The sequence below is a fragment of the Miniopterus schreibersii genome (genome assembly GCF_964146895.1).
Source record: "Miniopterus schreibersii genome assembly, chromosome: 18".
Taxonomy (NCBI): Eukaryota; Metazoa; Chordata; class Mammalia; order Chiroptera; family Miniopteridae; genus Miniopterus; species Miniopterus schreibersii.
Genome location: NC_138121.1, coordinates 5,558,369 through 5,584,603, shown reverse-complemented (window position 1 = coordinate 5,584,603; position 26,235 = coordinate 5,558,369). Strand labels below are relative to the sequence as shown.

At 49.7% G+C, this 26,235-nt stretch overlaps 1 protein-coding gene across 2 annotated transcripts in view; it reads right to left on the bottom strand.

The window, feature by feature from the left end:
• The window catches only part of OPA3 (outer mitochondrial membrane lipid metabolism regulator OPA3), a 42,143-nt gene extending 16,505 nt beyond the window's left edge, over positions 1 to 25,638 (bottom strand). The window contains exons 1-2 of one of the 2 annotated variants that reach the window (XM_081119465.1): positions 25,435 to 25,638; positions 3,507 to 6,823 (exon numbers count right to left, since the gene is read on the bottom strand). In XM_081119465.1, coding sequence (XP_080975591.1) covers positions 6,405 to 6,823; positions 25,435 to 25,576 — 561 coding nt within the window. In that variant the 5' untranslated portion in view covers positions 25,577 to 25,638 and the 3' untranslated portion in view covers positions 3,507 to 6,404. Of the gene's footprint in view, positions 1 to 3,506; positions 6,824 to 25,434 lie in introns of those variants that run through there. The other variant, XM_081119466.1, reaches the window with a different exon arrangement.
• Between the last annotated feature and the right edge of the window lie 597 nt (positions 25,639 to 26,235).

The window sequence follows — 26,235 nt, the reverse complement described above, 5'->3', positions numbered from 1 at the left end:
TTGACTCATCAGCTATAACAAATGTCCTGCACTAATGCCAGATATTAATAATAGGGGCAACTATGCATGTGTGTGGGGGGATATATGGAAACTCTCTGTACTTTCTGCTCAAGTTTTCTGTAAACCTAAAACTGCTCAAAATAGTATTTTGTTGTTGTTAACCCTCACCCGAAGATATTTTTCCATTGACTGTTAGGGAGAGTGGGATGGAGGGAGAGAGGGGGAGAGGGGGAGAGAGAGAAACGTGGGTGTGAGAGAGACACATGGTTTGGTTCCCCACACGCGCCCCGAGCAGAACCTGCAGCTCAGGTGTGTGCCCTTGACCGGGAATTAAACCCACAACCCTGCGCTCGGGCGACGCTCTAACCACCAGAACACAGGCCGGGGCAAAACAGTATTTTTTTTTTTAAATGCATATCAAGAAGCAAAGGCACAAGAATAACTCAGATAATTTTGAAATGAAAACAAGACTGCCAGGAAGAGATCAAAATTATTTTCGCATTTGTCATCAAAACACTACGGCCTTGGCACAGGACAGACAAACAGGCAGAACAGGACTGAGAAAGAGGCTCCTGTGTGAAGGGAACGCAGAGGTGAGGAGGGGAGGGGTGGGCCGGCCCACGCGCTTCGAGACATTCATTTGCAAACTGAGGAACGCAGACCCTGACTTTACGCTGGTCAAAAAAACCCACAATGTATAATCTCAATGAATGGCTTAAGCACAAGGAAAACTTGCATAAAGATATTAGAAGTATCGTTGCAGATATAGATCCTTGAGGTAGAGGAACGCTTCTCAGATCAAGACAGAAAAAAGCAAATGCCTGAAAGAAAACAGACTGATAGATTTGGTTACTTTAAAATGAAAAACTTCAGTAGGACAAAATACAGCAGAAACAGACGTTAAAGGGACAGACTGTGAAAACAGGCATTTTTCCAAAGTAATACAAATGCCAGGTAAACGGCTGAAAAGACGCTCAGCCTCCGCATCAGCACATAGTCAGGGGATGTAAAGAACAGCGCAGGGAACAGTCGATAACGTTGTGGCAACTACGCGGGGGGCCGGGTGCGTCCTAGGCTTATGGGGGTCCCTACCTAAATTACCTGTCTACCCACTATGCTGTACACCTGAAACTAACAAAATACCGAATGTCAACTGTAACTGAAAAATAAGATTTAAAAATATATAAACAATACTGAAATTCCATCGTGCCCTTCTAAGGTTTGAAAAATAAGTGTGATAACTGCAAGTGTTGGCAGTTCCTCCGCCACTCTGAGCTTTTGGGGGGGCATTTGTACATTAAACATAAGCATTTTGACATACACAGGCCACCCAGCTCCTGGTATCTCCCAAGGAAAGGCGCACACTGGCCAGAGAGGCCCACGCAGACCGCTCAGCGTCACAGAGGAAAGAGGTGGACACATCCATGCCACACAGCGGGGTCTTAAGTGGAGCCCGCACAGTCAGGCACCTCCTGAAAGGGGTCCAGCGGTCCCCCACACTGGAGACAGGATTCCTTCCAGGGAGGGGACTTTGGTTTCTCTGAAATGGTTGAACTTTTGTGAAGACCATTTTAGAGACCACTCAATTTAAAAAAAAATTAATATCAAGGCGTGGGGACGTGTCCACCGAGTGAGACGGGTATCTTGGATGTGACAGAGCCCACAGTGTCCCGTTCCCCCCCCACCCCGGGTCCATATCAGCCCTTACCTGGTGGAGGTGCCTCTGGGAGCCTGGCCTGGGCACTGTCATTCCAGGCAGGGGGGGGGGCCTAAGGTCAGGGCCCCAGGCCCAAGCCCACCGCCTCCTTCCTCCAGGCCGTACACCAGGAGCACCCCCTGACGGAGGAGTGCAGGAAATGAAGGTTAGTTGCACAGCAGGAGGAGGAGCTGTGGCGTCACTAGCCCCAGCTGGCTACACTTCAGAACAGAAACGACAGCCCGCCAGAGGGCACCCAAATCTGAGGCGACCAGAGGAGAGGCAGGGCAGGGGCTCTCAGTAGCTCCTCACACCTGGCTCTGCTGCACCCTCGCCACTCAGGTCCCGCTGTTTCCCTCCTAGGGGCACAGAACAAACACCTTGAAGCCACTGGTGACTCAGCTGCCTCTTCACTGGCCTGGAGGCTTTGCCTGGCACAGTCTGCCCCCCATGTGGCTGTCACAGGGAGTGTGTTAAAAATGTCAGCTCATGTCCCTCCTCTGCACAGAGCCCTCCTGTGGCTATTGTCGTGGCCCAAGGCAGCCCACTTCAGGGAGGTGACAGCCACAGGAGGGCTCTGTGGACACTGGATTTGGCCTCAGAGCCTTAGTCCACTAACCTCTGCTGTATTCCGGTAACAGAACCTCTTGCTGTTCCAGGAATAGGCCAACCTCACACCTGCCCCAGGGCTTTTGTATTTACTTCTAGGCCTTTCTCACTCCCAGGCAGCTGCCTTTAGGGCTCATCTCAAACATTGCTGGCTCCCTGACCCCTGATCTAAGTCAGCCATCCAGCATTACTCCTGTATTCTGACACTGGGTTAGCTCTTCTCTCTTTTTTTTTTTTTTTTCCAGGGAGAGGAAGGGAGAGGGAGAGAGATAGAAACATCAATGATGAGAGTCATTGATCGGCAGCCTCCTGCACAACCCCTACTGGGGATAGGGCCTGCAACAGGGGCATGTGCCCTGACCAGGAGTCAGACCAGGAATGGAACCTCGATCTCCTAGATCATAGGTCAGTGCATAACCACTGAGCCACGCTAGCCAGGCAGTTCTTTACTTCTTTGCTCTCCCTCTCCTGCACCAGAAGTTAGCTCCATAATGGCAGGGACTTCGTCTTGTTCCCTGATAGTTCTCAGCTACTAGAATGGGGCCAGGCACGCAGTAGGTGCTCAGGAAACATTTGTTTAATGTGAAAGTAGATTTCTCCTCTCCCTCTGTCCTTGGGGCTGGGGCACCAGGCCTAGCCACTCAGCATCACAGTGGCTCATACAGGGATGGCTATATGGGCCAACAAATCAGGCAGGGGCTCTGGGAAGTCCACTTTATCCTAGGGTGACTCTCTCCAGGCAAGGGCCTGCCCGGCAGGGAAACCAACATGGGGACAGCAGGGCCTGCCAGGAGATGGGTGAGGCAGAGCCCTCGGACATGATTTGAGGCTTTTGGGAGCCAGTGTGCATGGGTTTCTGTCCTTTCCTCCCTAAAGCCCCAGTACCTCAGGAGGGAGGAGTCTGGATTCAGCCCAGCCCCTAATTCCCAAATAACCAGAGGGCCAGCAGGTAACACTGGGAAAAAATGTCTGTAGGTGTGGCTGTCTCCCCACTGGACGGTGAGTCCTGTGAGGGAGGAGTGAAATTGTGTCAGTCACCATTGGAACCTCCCCCCCCATGGCACAGAATAGGGCAGGGCACACAGTGGGCACCTGGGTGACAGTTTCTTAAATGAAAGAACAAACAAAGTACATTTTTACTAAGGTTAACAGGGACTTTTCAAACACGAAAAAAAAATGCAGCAACTTGAAGATGACCAACTTGAATTACAAATTTATTCTAACCCCTCTCCCCAAGTCGCAAATCCAAACACAACTTTTGCTAGTAGGAAGTCAGAGTGATGAACCATCCATCCTCTGGCCTCGTGTATTTTGAGAGGGAGCTCTTTCCACTTCCACACACCCTGGGTCCCAACCCCACCAGGCAGGTGAAGCTGTTGCATCCACAGGTGTGGCCTCTTCAGGACACAGAGGCTGTTTTCAATCTCACACATGAGTGCAGCACTACTTTAGGGTCAGGTTGGTGCAGGAGGTAGGGGCCTGGCTCTGACCCAGACTGCCCATCTTCACGTCCCACCTCTGCCTTTTTTCCCTGCCTGTATGACCTTGGGCAGGTCACTTTCCCTCTGTGCTTCAGTTTCTTAATGAATGAAGTGAAGAAAATGTTACTGGGAACCTGTAAAGCACTTAGAACAGTGCCTGGCACCTCGCCAGAGCTCAATGCATTCCATCTGACGGCTGTTGATTGACATGATAGGGGGAGAGGTTTGCAGTCCGTCCCTGGCCTCCAGCAACCCATGCTCCAGAGATGTGACAATGCCAGAGTAAACCCGCTCAGGGGTAACCATGGAAACCAGGCACTGAGCCTGTTCACCGGCTCCTCTGTCTACCACCCTCTCCTGCAGTGGTATCTCTAGCCTTCCCCTCATCATTTAACCCTCTGAGGTCACTCCTACTTTAAAAAACAGCCCACTCAGGACCCATCTCCTCGGTTCCCTCTACACCAGCCTCTCCCCTTCTACACAGAACTAATGTTTCAGAACCCAGTTTACTGGTTTTCTACCAGGTCTGTGTCCAGAGCATTTCTAACCACTTGGGGAAGTGAGGTGAGGGGGTGAGAGAAAACCTGCCTGTCCCATGGCTTAGAAAAGGGCCAGGTGAAATGAATCTAACCCCACTCACTAAGTGCCAAGATCTCTGATGTGACCCGAGGCTGCTCCGATGGGGGCGGAGGGCCACCACTCCCAACACTACCTCTGGGATCTCCGTAGAGATCCCCGGCCCTCCCCCAGTAACCTGCCTCCTCTCACCTTCCTCCTTCCCCACACCCAGGATAACCTGGGCTCCTGTTTCCCTCCTGGCACCCTTAGTGGGTTCATAGCCTTGGGCAAGTCCTTTTGCTTCCCTGAGCCTCAGTTTCCCCATCTGGGAGAGTTCACAGGATGACTCTCAACTCACCCCCATGAGATCTCTCAGGTTCTCTCCTAATTTTAACGAACCTTGTCCCATTTTGGAGATCCATATAATGGTTCTCAGACATCCTTAAGATGACTTCCTCATTCAAGGGCTCCTTTAATCAGGCAACATCTACAGTCTGAGAAATAGGACCCTTTCCTACTCCTGTGGTGAGTCCTGGAAAAGAAACCCAGTCATAAAGGATGGTTCCTGGACTGTTCCTCTCACATGGGTAAGGCCGAATGTCCCATGGGGTTAGCAGAAGTCCCAGTATACTCCTGGGGTGGGGAGGTGTAGTGGGTTGAATGGTGGCCGCCCCCCAAAAAAGATTTGTCTACATCCTTACACATGGAACTTGTGAATGTGAGCTTATGTGGGGAAAAGGTCTTTCCTAGATTTAGGGTAAATCCAATGACCAGGTGTCTTTATGGGACAGAAAAGGAGAAGGCCACAAAAAGATGGAGGCAGAGACTGGAGATATGTGGCCACAAGCCAAGGAGCACCTTGGGACATCAGAAGCTGGAGAGACAAGGAAGGATCCTTCACTAGAGCCTCGGAGGGAGTGCAGCCCTGTGGACACTTGATTTTGGATCTGTGGCCTCTAGAACTCTGAGAATAAATTCTGGTTGTTTTAAGCCACCGAGTTTGTGCTAATTTGTTATGGCAGCTTTAAGAAGCTACTAAAGAAGGTAAGACTGACTAGTGGCTCACACTAGTGAGACAGAGGTGGCACCGGGGCTATGGAGGCAGGAGGTACCAGTGCATGGAGAGGAACTGCTGGACCAGTCCAGAGCCCCAGGGGAAGGGGCAAGGAGTCCACAGAGCAACCGATTTAAATGAGACATTGGAGATGTGATCATCTCATTTCAGTTGCCTGAAAGTGGCCACTGAAGAAGACAGTGGGGAAGGTAGGAAAGGGCAGTGAGAACAGGCCCAGGGACTCTGGGGACAGGTAAACAGGAAGCCAAGGCTGAAAGACAGGTTGGATTAGCCCTGAGCAAAATCAATTTTTCTACTAAGTAAGGGGGGTTGGGAGGGCATGGCCACTCCAGGGTTGTGCCACAGACTGAAGGATGAGGGGCTCTGTTGGAATATTCCACTTGCAGACTCAGGGAAAAGTATCACGCACACACCAGGTTAAGGAAAGATATTCAGGGGATCAATTGCAAGCCAGGATCCTTTTCCCCCCTCCTCTCTCAAAGAGAGTGGTGATGCCCAGCCACAGCCCACCTTCCAAAGTGAGGGCACTTAAACCCGTGGAAAGACACTGCAGTCCTTACAATGGCCTGTACCAACTGATAAAAGGAAGGGGGTATTCAGTGCAATGGATGAGTGTCCATTAAAGGTAACAGTGATCAGGTAAATGGGGAGCTTCACAGGTTGATTCAACTCAAGTCCAAGTTTCAATTTTTTCTTCTGCCGTAGGTGTGTATATATCTTGCTGGCTGGGACCCTGCAGGTCTGAGGTCTGGGATGGGGGTGGAGATGAGCGCTGTGGGCTGTACCAATGAGCTACAGGTTGGAGGGGCTATTTGGAACGCTTCACAGTCCCAGTGGAACGTACCACTGGTCAGTAGGGGGTGACCATAGGCCAAGTTCATCAAGATTTCAGTGGTTTCCGCTGCGCCTGCACAGGCAGGGGTAATGCGGGAAGGTCACAATTGGGCACACGTGGCCACAGCCAAGTCCAGGCCTCATTAGCCTCCTATTTCTCGGACGCGGCCCCTGCCTTGGGCGTGGATCGCGTCTCGCCGTCCCGGGCGCAGAGCTGGGCGCGCACCTCCTGCACCTGCGCCCGCAGCTCCTCCAGGGCGCCCGGCGCCGCCGCCGCCTGCACCTGCGCCTGCACCTGCGCCTGCAGCGCCTCCAGCGCCAGCGCCAGGCGGCCCACTTCGTCCTGCATCGCGATCCAGGCCGCCTGCTGTTCCTCCTCCTTGTGGCGCTGGTGCGCCTGGTGGCGCGAGTACTCCAGCACCATGCAGCCGCCGCCCACGATGAAGATGGTGGCCTCGCCCAGGAGTTCGGCGCCCAGCTCGGCGGCCGCCTCCTCGTTCAGCGGCTTGATGGCTGTGCCCCGGAAGCCCATGATGCGCATCTTGGTCCGCATCTCCACCCAGTGGTACACTGCAGGGATAGAGAGGGGTCAGGCCACGCTCCGCACGCCCCTGCCAGCCCGCCCCAACACGCCAGTGTCCAGGTGGGAGTGCCGGCCACAAGGCAAACACAGTCGCCAGGGGGCGCTCTAGACAGGCCCGCACCGGCCTCGACCAGAGAATGTCCTGAGGGCATGGCATCCTTTTAAATCGCCCAGGAGATTCCGGCAGTCAGAAGAGAGAAACCCTGCCCCGGAGGAGAGGTCCTCGGACTGGGGACTGTGCCCCTGGAGGGTCACAAGGAGCTCTCAGGGCACAAAGTCCCCAGGAGCTGTAAAGGCTCAACTGCCAGATGCTTAGCTCCCCCTGCTCCTCCCTCAAGTCATCCGCTGGCCAGCTCCTGTCCTCCCCTGGCACTGTCGCCCCGTCCACTTCCCCAAGAGAAAGGACGACCCCCTTTCTTTCCGAATCTTCCCAAAATGCAGTGTTAGGGCTGCGGCAGAGGGTGACCCTGGATCCAAAGAAAGGGCAGCTGAAATGTGAGAACTGAGGTTACCCTGGGAACGCCGGGTAACCAATCCTCCTTGCAGGGCTGGGGGCTCCTAAATTGTCCATCAGCCCCCAAAAGGGAGCTAACAGTTGTGAGCTCTTCAGGTGGGTTTGTAAACACCTTGGAAGTAGCTGAGGAGTTGAGCGATGCTGCTGGAGCAGAAACTGCCTCGCCTAGCTGCTGCTTTGTGCAGGAAAATTCTCAGCACTTGAGTCTTAGAACCCAGGCAGGATTGATGCTGAACCCTGACTCACTCCTGTAATAATGGATCTTCATCCGAGGACACACGAAATTGACGGGGGAGCCCTGTCTAGCTTATTTGGAGATTCATTTCCAACATATTTTACTTCTAGTGTCTAATAATTATTCATGAAAATACATCATACATCAAATGCTTTATATTAATTATGCACTAATAATAATTTTAAAGGGAATTCAATCTAGAAGAAAATATTTTAACATTTAGAATCTTATGGTCACAGGAAATTAAATAAAATTAAAATTTTAGTTTTTGTACATATTTTGGTTGATGATACATAATTCATGAGGCACAATTCTGTCTGGAAGGGAGCTGTAAGTTTAAGGGCAAAGAGGAGGAACGTAAAATTTCTGACTACAAAAGAAGAGTTGTTTTCTTCTTTTCTTTTTCTTTTTGAAACCAGACATGGGCTGGCACCAGATCACCAGAATAGATGGACTGCATTAGATACGTCAGAGGAAGGACGTGTCAGCTCTGCTTGAAAAAGTCCATACCACAGATTACATCCTTGGCAACTACTTGAACTTTCAAAGAGAAGTTTTAGTTGTCAACTTGAAAATGCACTAGAGGGTACATAATTTGTCAGATTTTTAAAAGGAGAGGGTAGTGCTCCGATACTGCCGCAGCCTCCTTCTGCCGCTCCTGGGGCTGCTTGTGGGCTTGGTGGGTGGGGACCTGGCATCTCTTTTGTGAAGCGGTGGCTGAGGTGGCTCCGGTGCTCGTCAAGGCCCAGGGAAAGCCCCAGGAAGGAGTGAAGATCACATGCATTTGAGGGTGGCGCGGCAGGATGGTCTGTGGTGCCCTTGAAGACTCAGAGGCATACAGCGCTTAGTAAATAGTGAAGGCCTATTGCGAATGGCAGCTTTGCCAATGAGGCGGATCCAATTTGGACTGGAGCAGCAGCCAGTCAGGGAAACGGACACCTGCCCCGCTGAGACCGAGGACCAGGACACCGCGCTGTGCTCCCGCAGCAGACGCAGGGCCTGCTGACCGGGGGCCGGCCGCTCCACGCCGCGGCGGCCGCACCTGGACAACCGCAAGATGTGCTTCAGCAGGTTCGCCCCGTGGTGGAAGCGGCCCACCGACTGAAGGGTCCCGGCACGTACCCCGGGGGCAGGCTCGAGCCCCGGCCCGGTCAGGGTGCATGCAGGAGGCAACCAATCGATATGTCCCTCTCACATCAATGTTTCTCCCTCTCTCTTTCTCCCTTCCACTCTCTGGAAGGCAATGGAAAAATATCCTCGGGTGAGGGTTAAAAAAAGAAAACCTCAATTTGGTTCCACCACACACTGACTACCACAGTACAGTTCTTCTATTCTTTCCCTTTCCACTTCCCTTCCCCATTCTTTTACTATACATCAAGTAACTGATGTATGTGCACAGCATTTGCATTTTTAAAAATTAAATGGCCAATGGTGTGTTTTGATTGACAGTAAATGGAGATGGGGTGGGGAAAATACTGGCCGTGAAAGTAGCCCCTTTTCCATTAGTGGCATGCGCATTCGCTCTTATCTTTATATTCCAGTAAGTTATTTGGCTCTCACTGCTTAACAAAAAAAGAACATAAAAATCCTTGCATACTTTGTTCAACTGGAGAATTTTAACATTTTTCATTTATTATTATAAAACCAAGGACAACTTTACAGCTTTGGACATAGCTGTTTCATGTAGGGCAATCTGTCTCTTACTTTTATTTATTTATTTTTAGAGAGGGAGAGAAAAAGAGAGAGAATGAGAAACATGGATTCGTTGTCCCACCTACTTATGCATTCATTGGTTGTGTCTTACATGTGCCCTGACTGCGTATCAAACCTGAAACCTTGGCATATCCGGACGATGCTCTAACCAGCTGAGCTACCCGGCCAGGGCCGCCACCTGTGTCCCCAGCACCATGAGGTACCAGGCCAGGCACGCAGATGATGCTCAGTCTATCTTGTTGAATGTCAGCAGGTCCCAGCCTCCTCTCCATCCACAGCCCAGCCTCAGTCCCTGCAACTGTCCTCCATGCAGCAGTCAGGATCTGGCTGAGAGACAACCCAAACCAAAAAACTACAATTGTCTTCACCAACACAATGTATGAAAATAAAGTACACAAACTATAAAATGAAGTCAAAGCCAGCGGAGGACAGGAGGCTCAGTTGGCTGGAACGTCATCTTGTACACCAAAAAAAGGTTTCAGGTTCAATTCCTGGCCAGCGCACATACCTGGGTTGCGGGTTCGATCCCCAGGTGGGAAGCATACGGGAGGCAACAGATCGATGTTTCCCTTTCACACTGATGTTCTCTCTCTCCCCCAAACCAATAAACATATCCTCAGGAGAGGATTAAACAAGTGATAAAGCCAAAGCCCTCGCACCGGCCCTGATCCTCAGACCCACCACAAACCCACCCCCAAATCTTGCCTTAATCGTCCTTTCCCTCCTCGTACCATCTCCCCAGCATCTGATCATAAGCGCACATCACTCATCTCTGAGTTTTTCAACAGGAAATCCGCTTGTATTTATAGTTTTCTCCTCTGGGCCCCCTCCCAGCCCCACTATGAAAGATGAGCGTTTTGTCCCCATGAAGTCTGTCCTTCCCCCTCCCCTCTGCCTCCCCATTTTACAGGTCATTTGTATACACTTCTTATTCTTCCACTATCTCCTTTCACCGTCTCCCTCAGCTCCCAATATGACCAAGGAAGAAAACAGTGCCCCGTGCCCCCATCCCTAGGCCAGACCATCCTTTCACATTATAGGGTTTAACACACAGGCTGTCTGGTGGCTATAAGGCCCCTTGTACTTTGTGCATTGGCCAAGTCAGAAAAATAAAATTAAACAGCTTGTACAAGGCGATGCTCATGGAAACGCGAAGTGACCAAGCTAGGGCGGAACCCCTCTGTAGTGCTGTGTCACGAAGGGCGACGCCTGGAGGGCTGCAATCTCGGTATCAAGGCCAGATAGCTTCTCTATTCTCACCTCCCCTCAAGCCACTTCTATGTCATCTCCTCCCACACCCGTCAGTTTGCTCTCGGGTGGAAGATGATTTTCTAGAATGACTTGGTTTCCACTCACATGGTACTTCTAGAACGGCAGGGATTCTGGGGGGTTTTTTTGCTGGCTGTTTGCCATTTTCCACTTGGAGAAAGGCACCTAACACTTGGTCAGGAAGGCGTGTGTCTAGTGTAGTAAGAAGCGGGGGCTCTCTCAAGTTCCTTTTTTTTGTTTGTTTTGCTTGAAAAAGACAAAAAAGACAACTATTTCTGCTTGCTGCAGCCTACATAGTCTATAGGGTGGGGTGAGGAGGGGAAAAAGGGTAGAGGAGGAGGGGTAAGGAGGTAGGGGCTGGTGGTGGCCACTCAGGATGGGGGCCCGCCGCTGGCTTTGCCGAACCGGCTGCCAGGCGGTTCCCTTGTGGCTGCCCCAGCCGGGTCACAGGTGACCATGCTGCCGGAGGCGGGGGCAGATTCTGAGTGCTCTGCAGACTCCAACACTGCAGCCATGAGCGAGTGGACTTCCTCAAAAAGATGACGGTTCGTCCACCAGTGGTGACCGGGCTGGGCCTTGGGGAGACCAGTGTGGTGGGGATGCCTTCCACAGGGTACTCGGTGCCTCCACAGGAGCTTAAACCTGCAGATTTTGTCTCGTTAGTGGGTAATGAAATCAATTTAGTTGCATAAACCAGCATTAAAAACATGATCAAGACACAACAGGAAATACTGAAGCCAATCTGAAGTAATCAGGGTAAGTATTATCACAAAACTTTTGTTCTTGTCCTGTGTGTGTGTGTGTGTGTGTGTGTGTGTGTGTGTGTGAATGAGTCAATGGAACACAGTTAAAAGGTTGAAAGCCATTGTCCTAGATTTTGGTCGGAATCCACTGAGTCTACAGATTACTTTGAGGGCACTGACATCTTCCCAGTGTTGACTTTCAACCCACAAATGTGGCATCTCTCTCCATTTAGTCTGATTTTCTCTGCATGTCTTGTACTTCTTTGATTATATTTATTCCTGGGCGTTTACATTCCATTTTCAATTTGGTTGGGGCTGGCGTACAGAAAAACAACTGAGTTACCTAAATGAGTTTCTATCCAGTGACCTCACTAAATTCACTTTTTTATCTTTTTAATTAAATATAATTTTCATAAAGTACATTTTAGAAACTTGTCCAAGCCAGAAACACAAGCACTACCTGTGGGCTTCCAGGCCTCTGCCCTGACCTCCGGCCCGGTCTCTCCCCTGTCCATGCCCCTTCTATAAGTGAAGTCACCATATGAAAGTAAACATCAGATCAATGTTCTCCCTCCAAGGGTTTCTACTGACTCCAGGATGAAGTCCAGCTTCCTTAAAATGACCTAAAGGTCCCATACAATCAGCTTATCTTTTACCACCAGTCCCCCACATACGAGGAATTCTTTTCAGTGTTCAAAATATTTTGTACTTTCTTCATATATGCACCCCCTTGCCCCAGGGCTCAGCTCAGTGTCCCCTCCCAGATACTTAGGCTAGGCCGGGTGTTCCCTGTGGGCTCTCCCAGCCTCCTGGGCTCACCAGCCTGACTCTGCCCACTTGGGGCCATCACTGTCTAGGGACAGGTCTGTCTCCCCCGCCACACTCTGAGTTCTAGGGCGGCAGGACAGAGCTGGACTCAGAGTGGGGCACCCAGGGAGGGTGAATGAAAAATTAAATGAAGGAAATACACCAAAACACACATCCATTAACTCCTGCTTATTTCTGACCACTGGAATATGGGTGCTCTCTCTATTTTTTTCTTATCTGTATTTAAAATTTTTCTGCAATAAACATGGATTGCTCCTCTATTTTTAAAAATAAGAAAAAATGCTAATTGCTCTTCCTTGAAACCACAGTTCTGAGTAGGAATTTATTATCTTCTCCAAGAAAAGAAGTATGGATTTATAGACAGATTTGCATACCAGAGAAATGTCCCCTTACCCCCTATATGACTGGTCCATTTCCAGGCCAGGGACCTGCTCTGCACTCAGCCATCTGGCGGTACACCCTGAGCACTAACCACTTGGAGGGGGAACTCACAAGGAGGGGGGTTTATGGTGATTTCAAGGGTGAGAGGTGACCCAAATGTTTGTATGGCCATGTGATAAGGTCACTTTGAATACTCCTTATGGGAGCTCTTAGGAAGTTAATCAGGAAGTTCCTCAGCTGGGATCTGAGGAGCCTTTGGATCTTCCGTAGGAAACCTCACTGCTGCACAGTGAGTGTGCCAGCCAGCGACCGGGCAGCAGGCCCTGCCAGCTCCGCTGTAATGGGACCAAGAGCCTGCTCCACTTGGAGGACCTGGCTTCTTACCTTCTCAGGTACTGGGACCCAGGGCCCTGCACCCAGGGCCCCCTGCACCCAACCCCTCACTCAGGGCCCCCTGCACCCAGCCCCTTACCCAGAGCCCCCTGTACCCAGCTCCTCACCCAGGGCCCCGGCACCCACCCCTCATTCTCTTTTCTCCCCTGAAGCCCTCTGCCTCCTGCTGTGGCCGCTCTCTAATGGAATGCCAGTGCCTACCTCACACTCCTGGAGCCAGGAACCCAGGGGTGAGTACAGGGGTGAGGATCTTCTGAGGGGAGGCAAACAAGTAAAGCGGGTTGGCGGTAACACAACCTTCCAAGTGGGAGTTTTTAAACTTATGTCTACGATCTTAAGTGGTGAAATCAATTTGGTGTATTATGACCAGCATCTCTTTAAAGAAAAAAACGTGTAATTCCATTTATATAAAATTTTAGAAAATGCAAACATCTCTGGAGGTCAGGGAGTAGGGGGGCTAGGATTACATGGAGCATGAAGATAGTTTGGGGGTGATAGCTATGTCCGTTCTCTAGATTGTGGGGATGGTTTCACGGGTGGTCCTTTTAAAACTTATCAGACTGTAAACTTTAAATAGAACCGGATAGACTAAATCATGCAGGAAGGAAGAGGGAGTGGGCGTAAGCCAGGTGAAGTGACTAACACCACAGGAGATGAGGGGCAGTCCCCCGATGCCCCAGGCTGGGCCCGCCTCCCAGCTCTGGCCAGGCCCAGGCTGAGCCGTTTCTGGTCCCCAGGCAAGGTGCTGGTAGTCCAAGCGGAGGCTTGGAGACGCTGTGGCAACGTGGCCCTGGACCCCAAGGACAGCATGTGGAGCTGCTGTGGGCTCCACTACCCCTTCCATCGGGGCTCCCAGAGGTGCTGCTCAACCTACATGGAGTTCCGGGTCATTCCCAAGGACGACAGCATGTCGGAGTATGACGACTGCAGGAAATACACCGGGAAGGAACTCTAGGCTCCAGGAAGGCATCCTTCCCTCCCCTGACTGCCCCCCTTCCTCCTGAGCCTTCACTGTGGGAACCTGGGAATTACCCAGGGGCCTCTTCTTTCCAAGAACCTAAGTTCCCACGGTGAATCACCTCCTAATTCTGGGCCTTAGGCTCCTTACCTGCAAAACAGACTGAATCAGAGGAGCTTCCAGCCTGGCTGGGGGAAAGGATGACGGCCCAGCGGCCAGGGAAGCAGAGGCCCGTGGTTCTGGGTCCCCTTATCCAGAAGGCTTCTCTTAGCAAGTGAACAGGCTGAGCTGAAGGCCCAGGTTGCCGAGTTCACCCCAAAGTGCTGCAGGAACGTCTCTCTGTACCTCCTCCCTAGCAATTCTCAGCTGCAGGTCTCTGCCCAGGTCCTCCTCCCAGCCCCTGAGAGCAACAGGTCCAAGAGGGGAAAGCTGGGCATTCGAGGGCGCTCCCCACGATGAGGATGAGAGCGGTGAGAAGTGGGAAACCCACCTGCCAGGAGATGGTTCCCAGTTCGTGCACGTGCCAGTCCCTGTGACTGGGCCTTCCTGTACCATGACACTGCGACGCTCTAAAGGCTACTCCCCCAACTGCGCTGCCACACAGACCCCTGGACGTGAGTTAGAGTCGGCCAGTGAGGAGCGAGACAGGGCCCCCAACTGCAGCTTCAGGTCGCAGGCCGGGGTGGGCTGGGGATGCTGGGGTTTTCAAAGTGAACTTCCAGTGACTTATCACCAACTTCCTGGGTGTCATGGCTGCTTGGACCCTGATGGCATTAGGTCGATATGTTTTTCAACACACCATTTGAGTAGCAGCCTCAAAGGCACCAGCTCCCCTGGGGGTCAGTTCGGTGGCATCATTCCCAGACCCAGCCAAGAACTGCCTTACCCAGCCCTCCCAACAACTGTGCCAGACCCGGTCTCTGTATTAAATGCTTCCTGCCTAATTTATTTTGAAATGCATAAAAAAATGAGATGGACAGAGGGGTGGACCAATGGATGGAAATGTGATCAAGCAAGAACGGTAAAATGTTAGTGGGAGTATCTTCATGTGGGTACATGGGTGTGTTTCAATGTAAAATTCTTTCGAAGTTGCTGTATGTTTGAAAATGTTCATAATAAAATGTTGAGGGGAAAATTCCTTTCTTCTTTTTTTTTTTTTAATCCTCACCTGAACACATGCACATTAATCTGAGAGGGGAAGAAAGAGAAACAGAGAGAGAGAGAGAGAGAGAGAGAGAGAGAGGGAGGGAGGGAGGGAGGGAGAAAGAGAAACCTGGCTATGAGAGAGAACAATGACTGGCTGCCTTCCACATGTGCCCATCTTTCAGCACATGGGATGATGCTCCAACCAGCTGAGCCACACCAACCAGGGCACATTCCTTTCTTCTTAAAAGAGCTGGAGTGTTTCTCTTTCTGACAGGTGAAATGTGATGATGCAGTAACCTTAGAAATGATGAGAGCAAGTGGCCCTGAACACCACAGGTGAACTGAGCAGCTGTCTTGGCCTTGGCCAGGTGCCTAGCACAGTGCAGAAATCTCTTCCCGGAAAGGAAGGCAGAACTGTGTGCAAGAATAGGGTCCTCCTGAGTCACTGGGTCTCTGACTCCCTGGTGGCCTGAGATGAAGGTGGGAAGCACTTCCTCAGGCTCCCTCAGCAGAACCTGCTGGCTGAGAGTTAGTGCTGGGATTCAGGTGTCCCCAGGCTGGAGTCCCAGCAGCACTCCCTCTCCGGGCCTCAGTTTCCTCCTGTATAAAACGAGTTTAATAATAATGTTTACCCCTAGGGTTGTACGAAATCCAACAAGACGGTGCCTGGCTCCATCTGAAGGTTCCAGTAAAGAGCAGCCATTGTTGTTATAAATTAGGCCCAGGATAGTGCCCCTGAGTCTCAAAACTGAAGGCTTTCATCCACTGCCCAGGAAGGTGACAGAAGATACACTGGGCTGTGTTCCTAGAGGTCTGTTAGCAATCCCCAGAGGCTCCTCTGTCCTCCTGTGACTGCCAAGACCACGGTCTAATGGGGCCTGGACTCAGACCCAATCTCCATTTCCACCATGAACCTCATTTCCCTCACCAGTACAATGATTGGTCAAACAGCCCCCAAGAAGGAGCAACAGCTCTTCTTACTTACAATTAATAAATGGAGAAGGGAAAAGGGAACAGGAAATCACATCAGGCAAACACCACAACCACTGCTGCAGACAAGATCCACCGACAGACGCTAATATGAGTGGGCAAAAGTTTGAGGAGAAACAGAGTAATGTGTAGTCTTAAGGTATCTTCCCCAAGACATTAACTACAAAGGGAAAAACAGTAACTTTACAATGACAAACCCAGCACACATCACCCTAAACATGTGACCAAGGTCAATATGCCCAGAGATAAGACATATTTAAGTCATGGGCCCCTGATGGGCACTGAAAAGGGTACAACATCATTTCTGTGGTAATCTTGCCAAAAAGGCAGAACCTCTTTCCAATCACAAAAAAGCATCAGATAAACCTAGGGATGTTATTTATCATATTCTCACAACAAATGTTTATTTATTATCACACGAGTAAGCACTGAACATCACCATTCATCAGAGAAAAGCAAGCAAGTTGCCATTTTATACCACCTGGAATGGCTAAAATTTAACTATGAAAACATTAGATATTGGCAAGGATGTGGAGAAACTAGAACTACACTAAACAACTCTTTGGTAGTTTCTTATAATATAAAACATACCTTTACCATATAATTCAGAAATTTTACACCCAGCATAAATAATAAAAAGCTGCCAGGTCTTGGAACTGGGCAGTCTGGGAGGGACCCAGCTCGACCAGCTCAAATGTGGTCATCAGAAATTTCTCAACTCAGTACCTGTAACCTTGAGCAAATACTTAACTGGTGTTTAACGTACAGCAGAGAAATGTGCTCATCATAAATGTATAGTCTGCTGAATTCACAAATAACCCATCCACGTAGCCAGCTCCCAGCTGGAGAAACATCCCCAGCCCCCCCCCAAGCCCTCTTGTGCCACCCTCAGACTGGCCAATCAGAGCACTGCTTTCCTTGGGCCACAGTGATTGACTCGGATGGGGATGCCACCGAAGCTGGACCACTGAAAACCAGTCTGGAAATTTGGGTGGAACTACTGGGAAGAGGAACCTCTCTGTGCCCTGGAGTCCCTAGGCAGGTAACTAATACCCTTAAATGTGAGAGCAGGAGTTGTGTCTGTTTTGTTGACTACTGAGTTAGTCATACTTCCTAGAACAGTTCCTGACACACAGCAGACACCAAATAAAGATTTGTTGAATGAATTATACAGCCCCTTAGTGGATTGAAATATGTCCTTGTCTCAGAGACGAATCCCCACTCAGACCTGGAGAGACCAACGCAACTTAGTATAGATGGCATCTGGGAATTTTGGAGCCACAAGGGAAGCAGCTAACAGAGGCTAAGCTTAGAGTGCTCTGGAGTAGGGTGGTCCTGGGTTCAAGTCCTGACTCTGCTACTTACTTGCTACATGACCTTGGGCAAGTTTCTCAACCTCCTGCATCTTCATTTCCTGTTTTTCAAACCAGGATCATAAACCCTGACTGGTAGGGATGTTGGCACATTCAAGGCTTGTGCATAACCTGATGTCTAGCGAGAGACTCAGTTTGGCTGCCTGCAGAGACCAGGAATGGGGTTGAAAACGTGGGTGCAAACCAGAACTAGATCATTTGGTTCTAACTCTATCATTTAGCACCTGTGTGCCCTCGGGCAGCTTACTTAACAGCTCAGAGGAAAAAACCTAAAAGTAAAATAAAATCTGATTCAATTTTAAAAAGAAAACAGATAAAAATGACAACACACGCAGCAAGGCGTGCCGAGCCCTCCGCAGAGGTCTGTAGCTGCTGTGGCTGTATGCTTGTCCAAGGCGGGGCCCAGGTGGGTCTGGAAGCTGGAGACAGCTCAGGAAAGAGAGGGAGTGAGGGAGCTCTGTGCAAATCACCACTTAATGGAGGCTTAAGGGTCTGAGGCGGGGTCAGCAAGAGCCCAAGGAGCAGGAAGAGGAGGAGCCGAGAAGCTGTAAGTGCAGGTAAGGCCCAATTTAGGGGCAGAGGCATTGGGGGGGTCCAAGGCACTGGGTAGGCCCCTAGAAGCCGACCAGGGAGTCTCAAGGAGGGGTGGAGGAAGAGGGGTGGGCAAGGTGTTTCTCTGGGGCCCAGGAAGAAAATATCAGGGCTTCTGGCATGTTTACATTTTGAAGGAGGAGGGAAGGGGAAGAAGAGAAGGGAAAGGAGAAAGGAGAAAAGGAGGAAGGGGGAGAGGGGAAGGAGAAATTAGCTTTACAGGCCGCGCGGAGCTACACCGAGGTCGGCTACAGAGATGGCCTCTAGCGCCCCCGGCGGCAGGTGCCGCCAACCCCGGGTGCTGGAACCAGGAGCCAAAAGGGCGGCACGGGCGCCCTCCCCTGCCCGCGTGAGGTAATGCAGCCAGGGCAAACGGGCTGGGGATACTCCCAGGCTGCAAAGCAACCAGCCCGCACGCGGGCTTCTTAAAGACTCCTGCTCGGGAACTTCCACTGAAGATTTAACAAGGTGAGCACGAGCAAATTCCAACAAACGTCTCCACATAGGAAGGGGAGGGACTGAAAAAGGAGCAGCGGGATTAAACGGCCAGTGGCACACTGCTCTGGTCTTTGCCAGCTGTGACAGCCATAAAGAAATGTCAAAACTAGGCTCTCACAGAGGGCTGCAGCAAGAGTTTCCAAATGCATCTAACAATGTCTGTAAAAGAAATCACTTTTGGTGAGAGCAAAACTTTTGAGGAGCCATAAATACATAAAATAAAAATTTTATGTTTAAAATATTAATTCCAACCCCTCTAATTTTTGTGTATGTTTTAGACGCACATAATATATTTACAGTATTATATGCCGGCACTATACATGACCGCTAAATAATTACACACACAAACACACACACACAGAGTGCAGAATGCTCAAAAATGTTTCCTTAAGAGGAGAGCGTAATAAAAACTGTTTGGAGGTCACCGGCAGCAGTCTGGCTGTCATGTAATATAACTTATGTGGTGCTCTGGGGATTATAAATAGACTCCAGGGCAGTGATTTTCAAACACTCATGCATACAAGAATCCTCTCTGGAGAATGTTAAAAATAAAAACGTCCAGCCCTTCCCCAGATAGATCCAATCAGGGCCTGCAGGTGGCACTCCTGGGCAGAGCTGAGGGGAGAACCCCACAAAGCTTGCTTTAGTCCCTTCAGATGGGCTGTCTTTCAGAGCACCATCTTCTAAGCAGCTGTATGTAATCTGGTGTTTGTTTAGGCCTTCTAAGAAGCTCTGAACATCAATTGCTGTTTTTGTCATCTCTCAAAGTTCTATTTGGTTCTTTTTCTAACTTCCTGGTAATTGTTTTATTGTACTTATGTTTTATATTCCTCCTATGCTATCCTTTTCACATACAAACGTGGGTATTTTATCTCCACATCTGATTATTCCAATGTCCGCAATGTCTGCAGGTCTTGACCTGCCATGCTTTGTGTCTGCTGACTCTCGCTCATGGTGCCTGCTTCTCTGTACAGCACATAATGTTTTATCATGAGCTCCTATGTGCCAGAACTCTACCTGGAGAAATCCTCCAAGGCCCAGGCCCAGGCCCAGGTGGCACTTCTACAGAGAGGGTGTGTTTGTGCTTTCCAGGAGCTTAGGGGCACACGGTCCCAGATTCATTCTCACACTACTGTTTCCAGGACCTTTCAGACTATAACTCAGGGACAAACCCACATGAGAGACAGCCAGTGGCCACAAATTCTCAGAGGAGACCTTTTCAGTCTCCACCTAGACCTAAAGCTGTGTGCCTTTGCAAGGTGGGTTTTCTCTAGTTTACCTTTTCCAGGACCTGGCTTTGCACAAGCCAGTCCCCCCGCCCAGCTTTCTCACAGCACAGCCCCTGTCCCCAAGACCATGGGAATCTGAATGTCCCTGGAGCATCGGGCAGCTTCAAGGCTCAGTTCCCTCCTCCGCTCTTTGCTCCTGCTTTCTCCTTGCTCTGAGAAGAGTCCCTTTTCTTCCTATAAGTACAGCCACTCATTTGAAAGGATGCCTTAAATATTTTATGAAGCATTAGGTAGTGGGTAGCTCTCTACTCAGCCACACTGCCCTCTCTCTGATTGACTCTGCCACTTTTCTTTATTCAGAAATATAACTCCAATCCCAGGGTCTGATCAGACGAACATAATAACTGCCCCATGCTGGTTAGTCCAGACCTTTCTGCCTGTGATAAGCCCGTGAGGGCTGACAGGAGGTGTGACACCACCATCTAGAGGCTTGAAGTCCTGACTGCTCAGCTGTGACAGGCGACTCAGGAATACACACTGAGTGAGAAGAATCATGCTAGAAGGTTTAGCATTAGATGGTGATGATGATAGAAAAAATAATGGTGCACGACAGTCAACCAACATTTATGCAGCACTTAAGGGCCAGGCACTGCTTAATGCTTTATAGATATTAATCTATGGAATCAACATTAACAATCTAACTTATAGACAACAAAACTGAGGCCTAGAGAAGTTAAATAACTTGTCTGAGGTCACAAAGAAGGTGACAGGACTGGCATTCACAGGCAGGCAGCCCAGCTCCAGAGGCTGGGTTCTTGGACACTCAGCCACACAGCTGTTCACTGAACTTAGTAGGCGCCAGGCCTGTGCTAAGGGTGTTCCTGCATGAACAGATCCAACCCTCAGACCTATGAAGTGAGTACAAAGGAGGAAACAGGTTCAGAAAAGCACAGTGACTTGCCCAGGACACACACCAAGTAAATGGCAGGGGAGGGATCCAAGTACTGAAAGCCTTTCTCTAGAAGCAGAGATTTTAGCATCTGGGCAGTAATGCCCACATACGATAAGAACAAATTCTGTATGTTCTCGTAGCCATGTTAACAACCGAATATGCATACCCTGGGCCAGGCCTTGATATCCAGTGTCATCTGCATCCTCACAAGAGTTCCAGCGGATGAATTCTATTATTACTCTTATTGGATAAATACAGAAACAGAGGCTCAGAGAGATCCAGCTACTTGTCCAAAGTCACATAACTAATAAGTGCTGTCAAGATTCAAACCCAGGAGTGGCAACTCTGTAGTAGCCTGCCTTTGGTGGCCTTCCATATCACACCCTGGGCATTCCCCTCCCACACTCACTCTAGTCTGTGATAGAGCTGCTCTGCCCAACAGAGCGTGGTGGAAATGGCACTGTGTAGCTCTAGGCCTTGCCCTTAAATGGCCTACAGCTTTTGGTGCTTCCCTCCTAGAAATCTGGCTTTTGGGAGCCCTGAGTGACCATGTGAGAAGTTCAGCTACCCTGCTGCAGAGACTACATGGAGAAGAGAGGCCCTGAGACAACACTGAGAGGGAGAGAGGGAAATGGCCATTTGAACATCCCAGTCGAGCCTCCTGATGACTCCAATCCCAGCCACCCTCTGACCACAACCCCATAAGAGACCACCCAGCAAGACCAGCAGAAGAAATGCCCAGGTGAGCCCAGTCAGGCCACAGAACTGAGAAAGAGAATAAAAGGTCACTGTTTTAAGCCACTAAGCTTAGGTCAGATTGCTATGCAGCAACAGAAAAACTGGAACCAACTCCAAGGCCTACACTCACAAGAATGACCACACAAAGTTTTAAGCACTTCCAAAAGAATTAGCCTAACAACCTGAATGAATTAATGTGGCATATTAATTTCCCATTGTTTCTGTAACAAATGACCACAAACATGGTGGCTTAAAACAAAACAAATTTATTACCTATGGTTCCAGAGATAGTCAAAATGGGTCTCACTGGGCTGAAGTCAAGGTGTCAGCAGGGGAAAGTTCCTTTCCAGAGGCTCAAGGGCAGAATTCATTTCCTTGCCTTTTCCAGCTTCTAGAGGCCGCCTGCATTACTTGGCTTGTGGACCCTCCTCCATCTCCAGCAGTGTAGCATCTTCAAATAGTTCGCTTTCTGGTCTTCCTCTTTCATTTCTAAGGATCCTTGTGATTACAATGGGCCCATGTGGATAATCCAGGATAATCTCCTATTCCCAATCCTTGATTTCATCACATCTGTGAAGTCCCCTTTGCCATGTATGATGAACACATTCAACAGGTTAGGGATTAGGATGTGGCCATCTTTGGGGGTGGGACAACTACTCTGCCTAATGTGGGCAGTAAACTAGAAAAATGACCAGTATACTCCAAAGGAATAAGCAGAAACTAACTGGAATCTTCCCTCTGCCCAGAGACATCCCACAGTCCCCCCGGAAATATCAGCAGTGCACTTTGCAAAAGAGTGGCCTCAACCAGCCTGGCATCACCAACCTCTTTTAATTTTTCTCCCCCAGAAATCTTTGTTTAAAAAGATCATTGCCTCCCCAAGATAGTGCATCATCAATGAGTTATGCTTCTGGCATTTACTATTCTTTCCTCAGGCAGACACACCTACCACTCCAGCCTCTCTGCTGAGTCAGAAGCACCCCGGACAAAGACACAGACATTGGATGTGTTGGTCAGCTCAGGAGGACTGACCCAGGAGAACGCAAAGCTGCTACTGAATCTGGGAAATTCTAATTGCGCAGTCTGGGGGCCACAGCAATGGGCAATTAGCAATGTGAAGACAGAAACAACATAAGAAAAGAAGTTTAAAGATTAAAGTCAGTGCACTCCAATATTTAATAGCATCTCCAACTAAACCTGTCCCAGACTGAGCTCCTGGTCCTTTCTGTGCAACCTCCGGTTGTCACACCCAATCCAAAGGAAATCCTGCCGCCTCTACTTTCCAAACAAATCCACTGGTTATTCATTACTAAGGGAAAAGGAACTTGTAGTGGTCACCACCTTAACCAAGGGATCCAAGTTGCCATCACAAATGACGGAAGCAAGAGACATCAGTAGCCCCCTGAGGTGATGTCCCTAGGACACACCATCATGCCTTTGGTATCCCGCCAAAGATGCTCAACATAAATCAAATCAGAGGAAACCGATCAGAAAACTCCAGGTGTGGGACACTCTCTGGGACATCTGGCTTGGACTCTTCCAAATGTCAATGTTATGAAAAACAAGGAAGGCGCGGAATGCTATTATAGGGCAGGGTCAGCAAACATTTTCTGTAAAGGGTTACAGAGTAAATATTTTAGATTTGTGGGCCATACAAACGGAACTTTGCAGCCATGGACAATATGCAAACCAACGTGTGTGGCTGTGTTCCAATAAAACTTTATTTATGAAGACAGGCAGTGGGCTGGATTGCAAAGCCCTATTGTAGACTAAAGGATACTAAAGAGACATAATAATCAAATGCAGTGCATGATCCTTAAGCAGACCCTACATTAAAAATAATAATAAACAGTAAAAAGGGGCATTTGGGGGGCAATTGGAGAAATCAGAATACAACCTATATATTAATATTGTTATCAATATTATCAGTATTAATATTCTCAGGTATGACATCGGCACTGTGTTACATAGAATGTCTTTGTTCTTAGGAGCTACAGGCTGAAATATTTAGGAGTTAAGTGTCATGTCCACAACTTATTTTCAAATTGTTCAGGGAAAAAATGTATACATACATACACACATACGTATGAGAGCAAAGACATAGCAAATTTATCAAAGGCTAATAAGGGATGGAATAGGTGGTAAAGGGTATGTAACTGATGACTACCACTTTTTATAATGGTTCTGCACATGCAAAAAGGTGGGCCGACTGTGCAGGGCCTGTGACCACTGCAAATGCTTTGGCTTTACTCTGAGTGGATGGGACTCACCAGAGGGTCTGAGCATTTTTATAAAATATCCATTATAAAGAAGAGGAGACTAAAGCTCAGAGTAGTAAAGTGACCTGACCAAAACTACCTGGCTGGGAAGGGGTGGGGCCCAGAATGGAACCCATGTCAGTCTAACTCAAGAAGCCACTTCTAAACCACAATGCTAAGACATGTCACAGTGTTTGGGAGGAAAAAGAAACCAGCTCTGAGAATCCACAGTGCAGGATTTAAGTCCTGCCTTTGGCACAAACTCACGTGGGACCTTAGCAATTCACTTCTGCTTGCGAGGTCGCCATTTTCTCTTCTATAAACTGGGAGAGGTCATTTCCCATCCCTGACATGGGGACAAAATAGTGTGAGACTCAAATGAGATAGCTGATATGAAAGTACTTGATAACTGTACAATCCAACACTTTTCCAGGCTAAGATCTGCAGCTATGGCAGAGGGCCGACCGAACAAACGTCAATGGGCTAAAGAATTGTAGGGACTGGAAAGCAAACTTTAAGCGCCGAAACTTATAAGAGTGTGCTCCTCTTAATCATTTGACCTTTGTGCATGCTCCTCCCTCTCTCTCAACATCATTCCTGCCCCCTTTGTTATCTGGTGAGGTTCTCCTCACCCTGAAGCTGTCCCTGAACCCCAAGCCAGGTCAGGAGTCCAGTGGGGAATCCCATTCCAGCTCTGCCCACTCTGGTGATCACTCTTGCAGAATGGGTCGGTCCCTGAACTGTGAACTTCTTGAGGGCACAGACTGGGCTGACTTGGTCCCTGCTGTTTCACAAACACTGCCCAGCACAAGGCCAGGCACAGAGCTAAATGGATGGACGGATGGATGAATAGTGATTCCTTGAGCCAACAAATTACATTAATTTCCTTATTCTGTGCTCCCACAGACCTATAGCATATAGTTCTTTATAAACTAGCTTATATTTTGAGTGTTTACTATGCCCTTTAGATCTCAGCTCGGGCTGCCCTCCTCTAGACAGCCTTATTGGCACCATGTCCGGGTCAGGTGGCCTGAGCTCCACCGCCCCCCCCCCACCACCACCACTCCGGGTTGACAATGAAGGGTCATGAGTGTCTCACCCAGGACCTAGCAAAAAGCCAGCACGGTCTGACTCCTGAATGAATGGACGAACAAACACGGCGTATAAGTGGGTTAATGAAAAGATGGATGAGTGTTCACCCTGGTTAAAATTACTCTTTGCCAGATTCCCAGGCCACCTCCCCAGACCCCAACTTCACTTCGCCCGAGACACGCTTCTAAGCCAGTCTTATTTCCCGGAATATTAACTGGGGCAAACCGATATCCTAAATGGAGGATATACAAGCACCTTTCACCTCCCAGGACGGGAGGGAAACTGAGGCACAGCAAGGAGTTTTAGAAGCCTCGGCGCCTAAGGAATGCCCGGCAAATGACTCCGCCTAGTCCCTCCTCGGCTTGCCCCTACCTCTTCCCAGCCCAGGAATGCCCGGCCCAAATTACTCTCGTCTCACACTATTGGCTCGCCTAGACGTCAGTCTCTACGCGCTCTCTTCCTCTATTGGCTAGTATTTTCAACTCGGGAGCTAGCACCCTGTCCCCGCCCCTTAACCCACCCCCGTTCTTGCAATTGGATTAAGCACACGCCCTTATCCCCAGAGACCCTCCCTATTGGCTGCAAGACTTTGCCGGTTCGGGCTGTGACTGGTCGTGAACAGAAGTCCATCCCCTGAGCAACCACCTGAGAGGGGTTGGAGAATGGAAAGGTTGGAGGGACGTGGGGTCAGACTCACGTTGAGCCGGCGGGAGGCAGACATAGGTCTTGAAGAACTCGCTTCGGCGGGCGGCCGCTTTAATGCGGTTGGCAAGAGGCTTGCTGACCTGACGGATGCCCAAGTACAGCAGCTTCGCCATAGGGAACGCGCCTACCACCATCTTGGCGGTCGCACGAGGGACGCGTAACTCGGCCGACTGGGCGGGGCGCCTCCAATCTCTGCCTCCTCCCCCGCCCGCCCGTCGCCGTGCGTGCTTGCGTACCTACGTACACTTGGCGCGGACTGCAGGGGCGCTCCCTGACGTCACCTCGTCGCGCTGACGTCCCGACGTCCCTTCGCTGAATATACAAATATACGGCGGAAGTGAGGCCGTCAGAGGGTGGTGCCGTTAAACGGCCGCTACCCGGAGCGTGGGTTTGTTCCCACGTCCCCACAGGCTGTTGTCGCCACGCCTTTTCGTGACGTTACGTACTTAGGTGGCCGATCTGCCCAAATGAAGCTTTCAGTTAGTCCTAATTAGGGCTAATGAATCCCAAATACACCTACCCAGCAGGTTAATTAAGAGGAAACGGGCTATGTAGTCATACCGACCTGGTTTGCGATTCCAGTTCCGTCAGTCATTTGCTGTGTGATATTACGCGGGTGACTTAACCTCTCTGGGCATCAGTATTCTAGTCTACAAAACGTGGATCATGATAGCACTTATTGGGTTGTTGTGAAGTTTGCATGCGCATCTTGAATGTAAAAACAGTGAACTATGTTAAGTGCTTAGAACGGTGCCAGTCACATAGTAAGCACTCAATAAACAGCCCTTATACA